The 15,106-nt window shown below is 40.5% G+C and overlaps 1 protein-coding gene across 4 annotated transcripts in view; it reads right to left on the minus strand.

Annotated features, from left to right (window-relative positions):
- DIP2B (DIP2 acetate--CoA ligase B (putative)) overlaps positions 1 to 15,106 on the minus strand; it is a 266,458-nt gene that overhangs the window by 51,387 nt on the left and 199,965 nt on the right. For all 4 annotated transcript variants that reach the window (XM_017891753.1, XM_017891752.1, XM_017891751.1 and 1 more), the window contains 9 exons: positions 13,973 to 14,096; positions 13,250 to 13,359; positions 9,051 to 9,153; positions 7,179 to 7,243; positions 5,051 to 5,144; positions 4,435 to 4,554; positions 3,221 to 3,335; positions 1,918 to 2,057; positions 1,183 to 1,319 (listed from right to left, as the gene is read on the minus strand). In XM_017891753.1, the coding sequence (XP_017747242.1) occupies positions 1,183 to 1,319; positions 1,918 to 2,057; positions 3,221 to 3,335; positions 4,435 to 4,554; positions 5,051 to 5,144; positions 7,179 to 7,243; positions 9,051 to 9,153; positions 13,250 to 13,359; positions 13,973 to 14,096 (1,008 nt within the window). The remainder of the gene's footprint in view (positions 1 to 1,182; positions 1,320 to 1,917; positions 2,058 to 3,220; positions 3,336 to 4,434; positions 4,555 to 5,050; positions 5,145 to 7,178; positions 7,244 to 9,050; positions 9,154 to 13,249; positions 13,360 to 13,972; positions 14,097 to 15,106) is intronic.

The raw sequence follows: 15,106 nt of genomic DNA on the forward strand, positions 1-15,106 counted from the left end.
CCACGCCTGGCATGGTGAATTTCTCTGGTCCCTAAAGTGTATCCTGAGACAGGTTACTTCCAATTATTAAATGTAGACAATTAACCGCCCCTGTTCTGACTTCCAGGTTCACTAGGCAAAGTTTCCATTACACCCTGGCTTCGCATGCAGAAATGCCTGCAGGAAAACCATGTGCTAGTTTAGCTAGAATGTGCTGGTCCCACAAGAACATGAGCTCCACAAGGAGCTTTGTTTTGTTTTCTGATGAACCCCAAGCATCTGGAACATTACCAGACACATAAAAGGTGCTCAAAAAATATTTGTCTGACTGAAAGACTGAATAATATGAGCAACCTGACTCCTGTGAAAGGACAGTCTTCATTTTTAATTAGTAACTGAGCATAATTGGAGTTTACTCTTGAAATTAAATTTGAATTTACAAAGCTCAAACCATGGTAAATTCACCAGACTGAATTTTTGTGAGGCCTCTTATCGTTTTTTTTTTTTTTTTTTTTTTTTTTGTTTTTCTTTGTGTGTGTGTGTGTGTGCATGCGCGTGTTTTTGAGACAGGGTCTTGCTCTGTCCCCTAAGCTGGAATGCAGTGGCATGATCATAGCTCACTGCAGCCTTGAATTCCTGGGCTCAAGGGATCCTCCTGCATCAGCCTTTTGAGTAGCTGGGACCACACCCATGCACCACCATGCCTGGCTAATTTTTTAAATTTTTTGGTAGAGATGGGATCTTGCTACGTTGCCTAGGCTGGTTTCAAACTCCTGGCCTCAGCAATCCTTCTGCTTCAGCCTCCAAAGGTGTTGGGATTACAGGCATGAGTTACCATGCCCAGCTCATCTTACCCTTTTAAAAAATCTAACAGATACACAACAGCACTTCCTATATGCCAGATGCTCTTTCTAAGCACTTTATAAAACATTAACTCAACTAGTGCTCACAACAATCCTATGACATAGATACAATTATTACTCATATTTTAAAGATAAGGAAATTGGGGCACAGAGAGGTTAACCAACTCACCCAAAGTCACCTAGTGACTGGCAGAGTCAGAATTTGAACTTAGGCAAGTCTAGCTCTAGAGTACACACTCTCAACCACATGTTATGCTATGTCCCATCAACCAGGGGATCTGCCCTCATAACATTCTGACCTCACCAAACATTTTCCCTGTGAAATGTTAATATCATGTACCTCAAATGTATTTTTTGTCACACCGGCAAGCCCAAAGTACATCATGCCTCCAGTTCTGGAGCTAACACAGATTTCTCCAATTTCATCTGTTTTGCAGAGCTGGGGAGGTCCATCTGGTTTCACAATGCACATCATCCCTAACGTACAGAAAATACAGGTTAAGGGACAAAGATTCTAGAAAACCTTTGTAAAATAACAACTCCATCCTGTGAACCCAAGAAAGTCTTGCCTTTACTGAGTGGCATTAAGTAAAAATACCAAACAGGAATGCTAAACATAAACCTGAAACTACATAAGTATATTTGAAATGTAAAGCTTGTATAGACAGTGACATATTAAAGATAAATGCAAAGCCCAAATAAACAGGTTAGATGAATGAGGTGTTAACCTTAGGCACGTCAAACTCAAAACACTCATGGAAGCAGTATGCTCTTATTTTCTGTCAGTCCCAATGGCTTGGCAATCACAGTGAAAACCAGGTAACTTTACCATTTCTAGTATTTGGCCTTCCAGGTAAAGAAGTGGACCTGAAGCATTCACAATTGGTAAGTCATACAATACTGCAGGAAGGTCGGCATAATTATGATGACTTAACTATTAGAGAGGCTCTGAGAAATTAAATGAGTTAAGTACTGAATTAAGGAATCCTGGTTTGAGATTCTGTATTTTATCAGGCTCTATTATCTCTGATGACAAATCTTTATGAAAAACCAAATGGTGCTCCTCACAACTCACCACCAGGCATTACATGCCCCACATCCTGGACTGTCAGTGCTGAATTTTTATCTTCAGTATTGACCCGTATTACCCCATAGCTCAATCCATTCATTGAGAGAATGGCTCTTCCTGGCAAAGGGGCTCCTGGAACTCCAGGCCTGAAAAGAAAAACCCATCAAGTTTGGTGAATGAAATAACATCAAGAGAAAAATACAAATACGTAGGAAGACAAATTTCCTCTGGCTGCAATACCAAAAAAATTCTCCATTTTCTCCCCCGAAAATATGCCAAATTAGAGCTGGGTGTGGTGTCTCACACCTATGATCCCAGCAACCACTGAGGCAGGAGGATTGCTTGAGGCCAGGAGTTCAAGACCAGCTTGGGCAACATAGTGGGACCCCATTTCTACAAAAAGTACAAAACTTAGCTGGGTATGATGGCACATGCCTGTAGTCCCAGCTACTTGGGAGGCTAAGGTGGGAGAACCATCTGAGTCTGGGAGGTTGAGGCTACAATGAATCATTCTATGATCATGTCACTGTGCTCCAGCCTGGATAACAGAGGAAGACCCCATTTCTAAAAAATTAAATTTAAAAAAAGTGCAGTGTAGTAAACACATAAACCAGCAACACGGTCATTTATTATCATCATCATCAAGTATTGCGTACTGGGCCAGGCTCGGTGGCTCATGCTTGCAACCCCAGCACTTTGGAAGGCCAAGGAAGGAGGACTGCTCAAAGCCAGTAATTTGAGACCAGCCTGGGCAACATAACAAGAACCTATCTCTACAAAAACATTTAAAAATTAGCCAGGCTTGGTGGTACATGCCTGTAGTCCTAGCTACTCAGGAAGTTGAGGCAGGAGGACTGTTTGAGCCCAAGAGGTCGAGGCTGCAGTGAGCCATCATTATGCCACTGCACTTCCAGCCTGGGTGACAAAGAGAGACCCTATCTAAAAAAAAAAAAAAAAAGTCTATCTATATACACACACACACACATTCACTGATACTTACATAATGGTCTTGAGTATACTATAGATACACTACCCACACTTAAGCTACAACAAGAACAGTCTATTTCTAATCTAAGGTGCTATGGATTCCGAAGAGCAAAATGGCACAGAAAAAGAGCTAATTCACAAATACAAAATTATACTAAAGTTTTCAGTTTACTACATACACTTTAAGCAAGAGTGGGAAAAATGAGATGCTTGAAACTACTCAGAAAATTAGTTAACACCCCTTTGTCATCTCCTGGTAAATACTGTACATTTCATCCAAGTTGTAACATACATCAAGAGCATCTGACATCCTGAACAGTACCTGCGGATTGCTACAGTCATGGCTTCAGCAGACGTGGCGCACGGACAGATGGCCTCAGGCTTCAGTCCATGGCTTTGGAACAGACTCAGGAAGGCATCACAGGATGACACGGACCCTAAGGAGTTGGAACAGATCAACCTGAAGCTGAAATTGTGATTTTCATTACTGCAGGAAAATAGTAAAGAATAGAAAGCTGAGAAAGCTGACATACTTATTTCTCATGAGAACCCATATTATATATTGTTAATTCCACACAAATATTTTACTGTCCCTGTGAGATGGTTTGACATATGTCAAGGACAAATTAATGCTCATCCAGTCCATAAAAGGTTACTGACACTATTTAAAGTTACACCTTGGAATAAGGGTGCTCCTATGAAACTGACAAATCAGTATCAGAGATAACACTGCAGGCAATATGCAGCCAGTTTATAATTTAGCAACTCTTCCTGAGGAACTGTCATAGGCAGTGCAATTTAATATTGGCTTAGCTCCACCTTCTATATGATATTAAGGTCAAGCCTATGTTTGTGTTTTAGACTATGAGGATCAATGTGACTACGGACAAAAGTCCATTATGGCAAACAGTGTAGTGCTCTACCTGATTCTACTGTGTGAAGGATCAGGATTTGCGGGCTTGTAGAGGAAAGCAGGTAACACAGGAATACCCAGTTACATGACAGAAAGAGGTTATACATGAATGAGCCAAAAAAAATGGTTTAAAAGCTTATAGATCCATCAAAAGATGAATGAGTAAATACAATGTGGTATAACTATACAATGGACGATTTCTTGGTAGTAACAAGGAATGCAGAAGTACTGACAGATTCTACAACATGGATGAACGCTGAAAAACATGCTAAAAGAAGCCCATCACAAAGACCACATACTGTATGACTGCATTTACAAGAAATGTTCAGAAGAGGCAAATCCAGGGAGACAGGCAATCGATTAGCAGTCATCTAGGGCTGGGGCAGGGGAAAATGGGGAGTGACTGATAATGGGTATGTGGTTTCTTTTTGGGTGATGAAAATGTTCTAAACTTAAGACTGTAATGATGGTTGCACAACTCGTGAATATACCAAAACCACTGAATTACACACCTTAAATGAGTTGAGTTTTTCAGTATGTGAATTACATCTTAGTACAGGGCAAAAAACCCTAATCTATCAAAACACAGAATATTCCCAGACCCACAATGCAGAAATACTCACAGGGGTTAGCTCCATCAGTCACAATTAACATTCGGAGGGAACTCAAGCTCACATCTCTTTGGTCCCGATGTGCCATCATAGCCCAGTGCAAGTCCCGACATTTTACTAAAGCTACCTTGGCTATAAATTCAAAAGGGATAAAGTTAACATACAAAATAAATTTGGTACATATGTAATATACCATAATAAAGACATTTTTACTTATTTGGGGAATCACGATATTTGCTTGGAGAAAATAAAAAAGGTTTCAAAGAGATTGTGCCAATAGCTCAGAGGCAGAAATTATCACATTTAGACAATTGACTGGAGCTACAATTGTTTGTTCACTGAGACCCTCTAGGCAGGGCACAGTATCCCAGCCAAGGAAATTGTGAACACCAAGACACTCAAATCTAATTCAAAGCTCGCATTTGGAAAAAATTCATCTCAATGCTTAAGACAGGAAAACAGTGAGATGAACGGGCAAGGTACCTAATTCTGTAGTAACTGAGCTCTACAGTTAAGGCACAGGGGCATAGAAATGTTTCTAACAAGGGCAATTTGAAATTCTCTGAAATCCCTGAAATCTTAATTCAAACAGTCACATAATTAAAGCTCAGATGCTGTGGGTGACTACCTTTGTGAGCATGTACTCTTTGGACCCAAGAGAGAGGACAGGTTTTCATAACAGAGTAGGGTACGCTAATTGTGTGCATCTTATTCATTACATTCTGAAAAACAAAGAAAGAAGAAAAGTAATCAATACAAAATACATACTTAGTATTTTAAAATTGAGCTGATATTTTGTTAGCAATTTTAATTATACAAGTAATACTCAAATACATGCTCTTTGAAAACAATCTTAAATATTAAATATAAGATTGAAGTTCCTTTAACACCTACCCTCCAACCTGGTTCCCTCCTCTCCTCGTCAGAGATAATCAGTTACAAATTTGACAGATACCCTTCCAATCTTTTTTCAATGCATTTTCATAGACATTTGTTCCCATAGAAACACACAAGTATTTTTAAGCATAAAAGGCATCATATTATATATATATATAAAACTTGCTTTTTTCATTTAAATTGTTTTAGAGCTAAATCTATGCATATCAGTACAAGAGATCTATATAATTCTTTCTCTGGGCTTATGCAAGTATTTCCCTATACTGATATGTGAGAGAGAGAGAGAGAGAGAGAGAGAGAGAGAGAGAGAGAGAGAGAGGGAGGGAGGGAGAGACTGCTGTGTGCATGTACGTATGTATGTATGTATGTATGTATGTATGTATGTATTTATTTATCTGAGACAGAGTCTTGCTCTGTTGCCCAGGCTGGAGTATAGTGGTGCGATCTCGGCTCACTGCAACCTCCACCTCCTGGGTTCAAACAATTCTCCTGCACAGCCTCCCGAGTAGCAGGGATTACAGTCATGCACCACCACATCCAGTTACTTTTTGTATTGTTAGTATAGTCGGGATTTCACCATGTTGGCCAGGCTGGTCTTGAACTGCTGACCTCAGGTAATTCGCCTGCCTAAGACTCCCAAAGTGCTGGGATTACAGGCCTGAGTCACAGTGCCCAGCTGTAGTATATGCTTTTAAAATGTTAACAGACTCTGCCAAACTGCCCTCCAACCCACTTAATGCTTTTATCATGTTCGTACTTGCCACATGCCACAAAGGGGTAGGTGGGCATCACAAAGCAAGAAATCAAAATGTCCCTGTTTCTTACGGGATGTCCTGCCTACACCTGTTAATTTTTTTTTGCTAGCTAAAGCTGAAGGTGTTGAGGGGTCATGCCATTTAGGGGCTCTCCTGCCACTCCAATCAAGCATACCTGACACCCTGTCCCCAAAGAGACCCAGCCTGGTAGAATAACCAAGCCTTCATATTTAGATTAGCCATTTTGCTCACTCTCTAATTTGCCCAAAGAAACCAAGATACCACTGCAAGACACTATTTTCTCTCTCCAAGTTTCTAGCTCTGGTGAGAAACTTTTGGTTTCGGGAAAAGACTGGTGTTTATAACTAATTCTTCACACATGTCCCTATCTTGCACTTGGTATCACAGAGAAGAGATTCTTCTTAACTCCTCAAAAGGATTTTTAACTTCTGATAAAGAAGAAAATGGGAAAGCTTTCAGAAAACAGCTAGAAAGTAAACATAACAAAGATTCTGAGGGTTCTGGGTGAAAAGGGATCCACCTCCTCTTCCCTCACGATTCATTTCCCATGCTTTTCCAGCTCCTGCAGTATCAAGTAAGTGGGACTAGATGCTCTCTGAGGTCCTTTACAATTCAGGTAACCCTGTATTTTTTTTCTCTCTCCACCTATATGGCATGTTACATACGGTAGTTTTGCCACTTGAAGTGTCCCCTCTCTCTACCTCTATATCCCCTTACAAAAATTTCTGTATGTCCAAAGCTTACCTATTTTTCAAAGTCCAACTCAGCTGTCACTTCTTCCATAAAAACTGCCTTGAAGCCCAGACCTGGAAGGAAGTCACCTTTTTTGTCTAACACCCATAGTATGCTACCTGTTCCTCTCTGATGGGAAGAATTCCCATCTACCTTGTTACTCTTCTTCAGTTAAAGCATGCAGCTTATGCATGGCAGTCATTCAAAACATTCTATAGCCTCTGGAAAATATTATTGACCTTTAGGGGACTTAAATTTCAAACAAGCACTGAGAGATGCTCCAGTTACACAGCATGCTGGCCTTATCTCAAGCACAATTTATACTAAGGGCCTTAAATATGAGTAGCTTACCGCAAACATGCCGTGCCACAGCCCAGCATCCTTCTTAAAGTCTAAGACATTTACTATTATTTCCCCTAAAATAGAAAAAACAGGAAGACAAAGAAATCATGTTTAGTGTTAAGTAGCAAAATCATGTCACTTGCCTCTCATAAACTGATGTGATGTTTGTCTGTTTGTTTTTTCTTTTAGATGGAGTCTTGCCTCTGTCACCCAGGCTGGAGTGCAGTGACGCGATCTCAGCTCACTGCAACCTCTGTCTCCCAGGTTCGAGCAATTCTCCTGCCTTAGCCTCCTAAATAGCTGGGATTACAGGCATACACCAGCATGCATGGCTAATTTTGTATTTTTAGTAGAGAGAGAGTTTCACCATGTTGGTCAGGCTGGTCTTGAACTCCTGACCTCAAGTGATCCTCCTGCTTCGGCCTCCCAATGTGCTGGGATTACAGGCGTGAGCCACAGCGGCCAGCCTGATTTCATGTTTTTAGAGAAATGACTAAATTCTCAGGGGCTTTTGAGGGTCTCCTGAAAACGGGTAGAGGACTACTCATAGGGTAATGTGGTTACAACAGAGACAAGGAGTTAGAAACGTCTTGTGACTTAGGCATTTCTTCCAAGAGGTATTTTTTTCCTAATTATGTAGAGAATACATGCTTATTTTAGAAACTCTGGAAGTTTGACAAATATAATTTAAATTTCCTAAAAGATACTTCCTAAAAAAAAAAGTTGGTGTATATACATATATATCTCTAAACATTCTATCTATACACACACATATACTTCTAGGCATATTTACATATAGATAGATATGTTAGATATCTATCTATATGTAATCTATATGTATGCAAAACTTGGTATCTAACTTGTTCCTACTTAATGATATATTGAAACAATTTCTCCATATCTTTAATATTCAAAAATAAATGCCCCAGCCATTATATGAATGTATTATTACCTTTTTTTTTTTTTTTTTTTTTTGAGACAGAGTCTTGCTCTGTCACCCAGGCTAGAGTACAGAGGCATGATTTCGGCACACTGCAACCTCTGCCTCCAGGGTGCAAGTGACTCTCCTGCCTCAGCCTTCCAAGTAGCTGGGATTACAGGCACAAGCCACTACACCTGGCTCAATTTTGTTCTTTTTAGTAGAGATGGAGTTTCACCATGTTGGCCAGGCTGGTCTTGAACTCTTGACCTCAAGTGATCCATCCGCCTCAGCCTCCTGAAGTGTTGGGATTACAGGCGTGAGCCACGATGCCTGGCCTGGATGGATTATAACCTAATCAATCCTTATTTAAGGGCTTTTTGATTGCTTCCATTATATATATACATATATAATTTCATGATAGAACAACATTGTTGTCTGGCTAAAAAATACATCATGACCATTTACTGTTTCATTTTACAAAGGGAAAACACTAAAAAAATTAATATTGCAAAGAACATTCTGAGGCAAATAGTGGTTTCTGCAATATATATTAACCTATCTAAACTTCAAAAATATTGAATACATTTTTGTGTTTTAATTTATGCTTTTTGGTAGCTGAATTTCTTTGACTCCAAATATATAGCTGGTAGCCCACTACATAGGCAGGGGAAGATGGAGATACCTGACATTCCACAGCTACTAAAAACATGAATTTAATTAGGGTTTTCTATTGCTGTACTCTAGAAATTATGCTTTACATTTTGGTTTGCCAGAATGTTGGTTCCTTTAAACTACAGCATATTTTTGAGAAAGAAGAAAACAAAAGCAAGCCAAGACTGTGTCTTGGGACACTTCACTCTGAATTTGGTCATTAAATGAGGTCCAGTCACTGAGCATTGTGCTCACAGTCACACATCTCTGAAGGTAACAATGAAGGCAGTCATGGGATGAGGTCTGACCTTCAGAATAATTGCAGGCCTGCGACAGAGCTTGGCAGTGAGACAACATTGCAAGCCGGGACACTGTAACTCCCATTACACTCCCTTCTTTGCTTGTTTTGTACTAGAAAACAAAAACAGAAACATAAGAAACACAATAAAACGGGTTATTTCAAATGACAAAACTAGAATCCAAAAACGAAAGCCAGAAAAACCATCATAATGGGCTGAATTTAACATGTTTAATATGAATATTTAAGGCAATGTACTTGGGTCTCAAACTCAAATCACACAAAGATAGGATTGGAGGATGACAAAGCTCAACAAAAGTACGTGTGTAAAAGACTTCAAAGTTTAACAGTCATCAGTGTGAAGTGGTTGCTCAAAAGCTAAAACAAACAAATGATTGGAGCTAAATTAATAGAAACACAGTATCAAATAAATACAAGTCAAGCACAGCACTGAAGAGTGAAAGGTATGTAAGATGCGGTCTCTGTGTATTAGAAGCACCCAATTTTGTAAGGAAGAACTAGAAACGAATGGCCTACTTGCTCCTCCAAATCGTTCAACTATAATTTTGCTTTTACCCTTAATGTTCCATTCAAGTTGCTTTTTACCAGGACTATCAACTTTCCTTTCTTTCTTTCTTTTAAGAGATGGAGTCTCACCATGTTGCCCAGGCTGGATTGGAACTCCTGGGCTCAAGCAATCCTCCCAGTTCAGCCTCCTAAGTAGCTGGAACTATAGGTGTATGTCACTGTGCCCAGTTCAACTTTAAAAAAAAGTTAAGTCTTGCCAAGGGCAATAATGAGAAGGGGAAAAAGAGTAGAACAGGAGTTTGATCTGTACCTGACTGTGAACAATCAACGGAGATAATTCACTACCTTGGGACCAGCCCCAATTTTTTAATGGTTAAATGGAAAGGACATTTTGCATACCTTATCAAACCTTTCTGCAAAATTTGACTACTCTCCTTCTTGATGTTTTCTCCTTCCTTGGCTTTTTTGATACTCCTCTTTTCTAGTCTGTCTTTGTGTGTCTGTCTCTCTGCCATTGCTCCTCCACGTTTTCCGCCCATCTCTTCAATGTGCTGTTCCCTGAGAGTTCTGCTCTCCTTCCTCATCTCTTTTCACTTTATTCCAGTAGGTTACTGCATTCCTAGTAACTGCGAGTTCTCTATCTTCAACGCAGGCCTCTCCTCCAGAGAGATCCAGACTGACAGAGTCAACTAATCCCCTGGAATGTCTAATAATCCTGGGAAACCCATATATCCATCACTGCTGTCTTTACCCCAGTCCCTGCCCATGGAAACTCTTCCTGTTGTATTTTCTATCTTAGGGAAGGATGCTGCCATCAATCCAAGTTGCCTAAGTGAGAAACCTGAGTCTGTCTTGCCTTCTCCCTCTCCAGCATCAGCAACTAAGCCCTGCCTGCTCTATTTCCTTACTGTCTGAAGCTCAATCTACTTTGCTCTCTGCTCTCTACCATAAGCTTGAGCTCACCTGAATAACTAAAGCTGGTCTCCTTTTTTTTCTTTTTGAGACAGAGTCTCACTCAGGCTGGAATGCAGTGATAAGATCATGGCTCACTGCAGCCTTGAGCTCCCAGGCTCAGCCTCCCAAGTAGCTGGGACTACAGGCATGTGCCACCACACCTGGCTAATTTTTGCATTTTTTTGTAGAGACAGAGTTTCACCATGTTGCCCAGGCTGGTCTCGAACTCCTGAGCGCAAGTGATCCGCCTGCCTAAGCCTCCCAAAGTGTTAGGATAATAGGGATGAGCCACTGCGCCCAGCCCTTATTTCATTTCTTAACCCAACCAATCCAGATATAACTTCTTATAATAAATTCATTGTTGTCACTCTCCTGTTGACAATCCTTTAATAACTCCCTATTACCCAGAGATGCTTTAAACTCACTAGTAGAGTACTGTGGGCAATAGGAGGATCCCAAGTAAGAACTGCAAGTTAATTCAAAATAACAGGCACCTAGAAAGACAGAGGGTAGTAGTTCTATTAAGGCCAGAGAGCTAAGCAAGAGCCATACAATGAAGGACCCTCCACCTTTAGGAAGAACCAATAAAGATGACTGAAGGAATGGCTAACGAGGCAGAGGAACTGAGAGAGGAGTCCAAGAAGCCAGTGACCGGAGTTTTGAAGAGGACCGAGTGATGAACCATGTCATCACTGAGACATAACATAGATTGAGAGTTGATCACTAAATTTGGTATTTTTAATTGCTTGTCTTTTTTTCTGTGCGACAGAATCATGCTGTGTCATCCAGGATAGGGTGCAGTGGCATGAACACAGCTCACTGTCGTCTCAACCTCCTGGGCTCAAGTGATCCTCCCATCTTAGACTCTGAGTAGCTGGGACTACAGGTGCATACCACCAGGCCCAGTTAATTTTTTACTTTTTGTAGAGACAGGGTCTTACTATGTTACTCAGGCTAGTCTTGAACTCCTGAGCTCAAGCAATCCACCTGCCTCAGCCTCCCAAAGTACTGGGATTAAAGGCATGACCCATCTTACCTGGCCTATCTGTCTGTCTTTTAAAGATACTCAGATCTCTTCCATCTTTAAAAACAATCATCCTTGCATCCAATAATACCCCATCACCTCTCAGAGCTACTGGTCACTCTATTCCTTTTCTTTGCAGTCCTCTTATTTAGCCTTCCAAAGTGCTGGGATTATAGACAGATGTGAACCATTGCATCCAGTCTCTCTAGTTCAGTGGTGTGACCTCAGCTCACTGCAACCTCCACATCCTGGGTTCAAGTGATCCTCCCGCCTCAGTCTCCCAAGCAGCTGGGACTACAGACTTGCGCCATCATGCCCAGCTAATTTTTTTTATTTTTAGTAGAGACGGAGTTTCACTATGTTGGCCAGTATGGTCTCGAACTCCCGACCTCAGGAGCACCCACCTCAGCCTCCAAAAGTGCCAGGATTACAGGTGTGAACCACTGTGTCTTGTCCCAGCCTCTCTTTTCTACTTTTTTATTTTTTTTTAATTTTAAGTTCTGGGATACATGTGCAGAACGTGCAGATAAGTTACATAGTTATGTGTGCTATGGTGGTTTGCTGCACCTATCAACTCGTTGTCTAGGTTTTAAGACCCGCATGCATTAGGTATTTGTCCTAATAATCTCCCTCCCTTTGCCCCCAACCCCTTGACAAGCCCCAGTGTGTGATGTTCCCCTCCCTGTGTCCATGTGTTCCTATTGTTCAACTCCCACTTATGAGTGAGAACATGCGGTGTTTGGTTTTCTGTTCCTGTGTTAGTTTGCTGAGAATGATGGCTTCCAGCTTCATCTATGTCTCTGCAAATGACATGAACTCATTCTCCCAGCCTCTCTTTTCTATAGCCAAAATTATTTAAGTTCTCTCTACTTGTTATCATCACGGTGTTCAATGTTAGATGATTTTCCCCCAAATCTTGAAAAAAATTTTTATTGATTTGCCTGTTCATTAACTTAACAATTAGTGAGCATACGTCTCAGGCAGGATGCAGAGTGGTGAAGGCTACAGCTTTTCGAGTTAGACCTGACTCTGAGTCTACCTCTGCCATTTTTGAGTCATGTGGCCTTTGGTCAGTTACTGAAGTTCTTTTAAGTCTTAATCTCCTCATCTATAAAGCAAGTTTAATAATAATCCAAACCTCACAGGGTACTTGTGAGGACTAAATGAGAAAATGCACTTAAAGCATTCAGCCTGGTGCCTGGTGTGCACTTGGATTTGCTTAATCCTTCAATGGGATCATGTTGCCAACTGCATTCCTACACCAACCTCAATATCAAACCTTCCAGCCATTTGTTTCTTCTTGCTCTTTATCTTTCATCTACTAATCTGTTTTTTTAAGCAGAGCTATTTTCCCTTCTCATTTCTCCATTCTCTTATCCCCAACCTCTCTAAATAAGCAGCAGAGAAATTTCTCTGCCAGTACATCATTTCCTAAACGTTTGTACTTCCCTAAAGTCTTCTGTAACTTTCTTACATGAAGAATCATTTTTTTTGCTGTCATTTTCTTGGATGTATATTTATGATCAAAATAATTAAGATAGAAGATCTACTACAAGGCACTTTACAAGCCAAAAGATGGAAATGTCACACAGCAGGAGGATCTTCTAACATTAACATTGCAAAAATTTAGTTTTATATTTTGAAAGGCAGCAAGCGAAGCCAAAGGAAAAGCCTGAAAGCGTATTTTACATCTTAGGACTTACCTCAATGTACGCCGGTTCTGTCCCAGCAGGTGAGATGTGTGGCTGCCAGTCTTTTGGGGGCTTTGAAAGGTACTTGGAATCTGTTACAACCCATTTGAGCCGGGGCCAACCTAAATCAAACCCAAAGTGAAAACTGAATTACCTAAGCCATCAGGGAAGGAATTCACACTGAACTGGTCATTTTTAATATCAAGAGACCAAATTAAGATCATGTTATAATCAATAAGATACTTAGTTTTATTAGTTTTAGTGGGAAATCACCAGACAATTATACCTTCTTTCAAAAGTACAATCGTTCCACATGCTAATTCCAGGCCTTGACATTACCTCAACAACTGGGAGGTCCATTTGGCAGTGGAAGTCCACTGAGGTTAGTGGTCTATCCTCTGTCTCTACATGTAGCATTTAGCTTTAATGTACAGAGTGGTAGCTTTTTCCAACCATCGGCATAAAGGTTAAGGGTGTGGGCTGTGGAATCAGACAGATTTGGGTTCAAATTGCTGCTCGGCCATTCATTAGCTGTGACTTTGGGCAAGTTATTTAACCTCTCTGTTTCTCAGTTTCCTACTTGTAAAATGGGGATAATAGTGGTACCTACTTCATAAGAATATGAGAACTAAATAGAACCTATATGTAAAGTACCTAGCTATTACTGAATTAAAAAGCTAATTAAAGCACTCAGTTTTAACTTTTAACTGATAATTCAGGTACAATATTACTAACCTTTAAACTGTACAATTTCTCCATTCTGGGTTTTTGGCAGTCCTTTTAGACAAACTTCACTGGTAAGAGCTAAGGCAATACCACAGCTTCCTAGCAAGAAGCCAATCTGCTGACCTCCAGCATCCTGTGGAGAAATGATAATGAACATAGGTAGGGGAGCAAATGTGAGTACACTCATGCCCACATCTGACACTTAGTAATGCTCTGGCACTTTGTGTGTGTGATAACATTCATGGAGCCCCACCAATATCTGGCAATTGTCAAAATCCAATGACAATGTGTTCTTCCAAATAATTTCTACAAAACAAACATTTCCTGAGCACAAATCAAGTATTAACCAGACATTACTAATGGTACATCTTATCAGACAAATGTAACCATTTTATTAAAGAATCAGCAACGATCCTCTTTTAGTTTCCAGCAAATTAAATAAATGCTAACATGGCTATCTTCCCCTAGCCTCACCCCAAAATTCAAGAGAAAAGCCGTCAGGTATGAACAAAATAAATAATGTAAATGGATACTAAATGTCCAAGCTGAAAATGAAAGTTAATGGATGGATATACCAAATCCGTATACTCCTTTTATTTTTCTGTTTTAAAAGGGATAGATTTAAGTCTTACACAACAACAGCAGCAAAAAGAACAAAAGATATAGTCTAAAGTATTTCCATTAAAATATCGTCTTACAAGTATCATTATGAAACCACACAAATTCTGCCAACTTAATAATTTAAGAACAACCATATGATTTCCTGATCAAATTAAGGATACTACATCCCAACAACTAGAGTTCTGGGGATGTTATCAATTTTTTTTTTTTTTTTTTTTTTTTTTTTTGAGACGGAGTCTCGCTCTGTCACCCAGGCTGGAGTGCTGTGGCCGGATCTCAGCTCACTGCAAGCTCCGCCTCCCGGGTTCACGCCATTCTCCTGTCTCAGCCTCCCGGGTTGCTGGGACTACAGGCGCCGCCACGTCGCCCGGCTAGTTTTTTTATAGTTTTAGTAGAGACGGGGTTTCACCGTGTTAGCCAGGATGGTCTCGATCTCCTGACCTCGTGATCCGCCCGTCTCGGCCTCCCAAAGTGCTGGGATTACAGGCTTGAGCCACCGCGCCCGGCTAATTTTGTATTTTA

Source organism: Rhinopithecus bieti, unplaced genomic scaffold, assembly GCF_001698545.2.
Source record: "Rhinopithecus bieti isolate Rb0 unplaced genomic scaffold, ASM169854v2 scaffold_21531, whole genome shotgun sequence".
In the NCBI taxonomy this organism is placed as follows: Eukaryota; Metazoa; Chordata; class Mammalia; order Primates; family Cercopithecidae; genus Rhinopithecus; species Rhinopithecus bieti.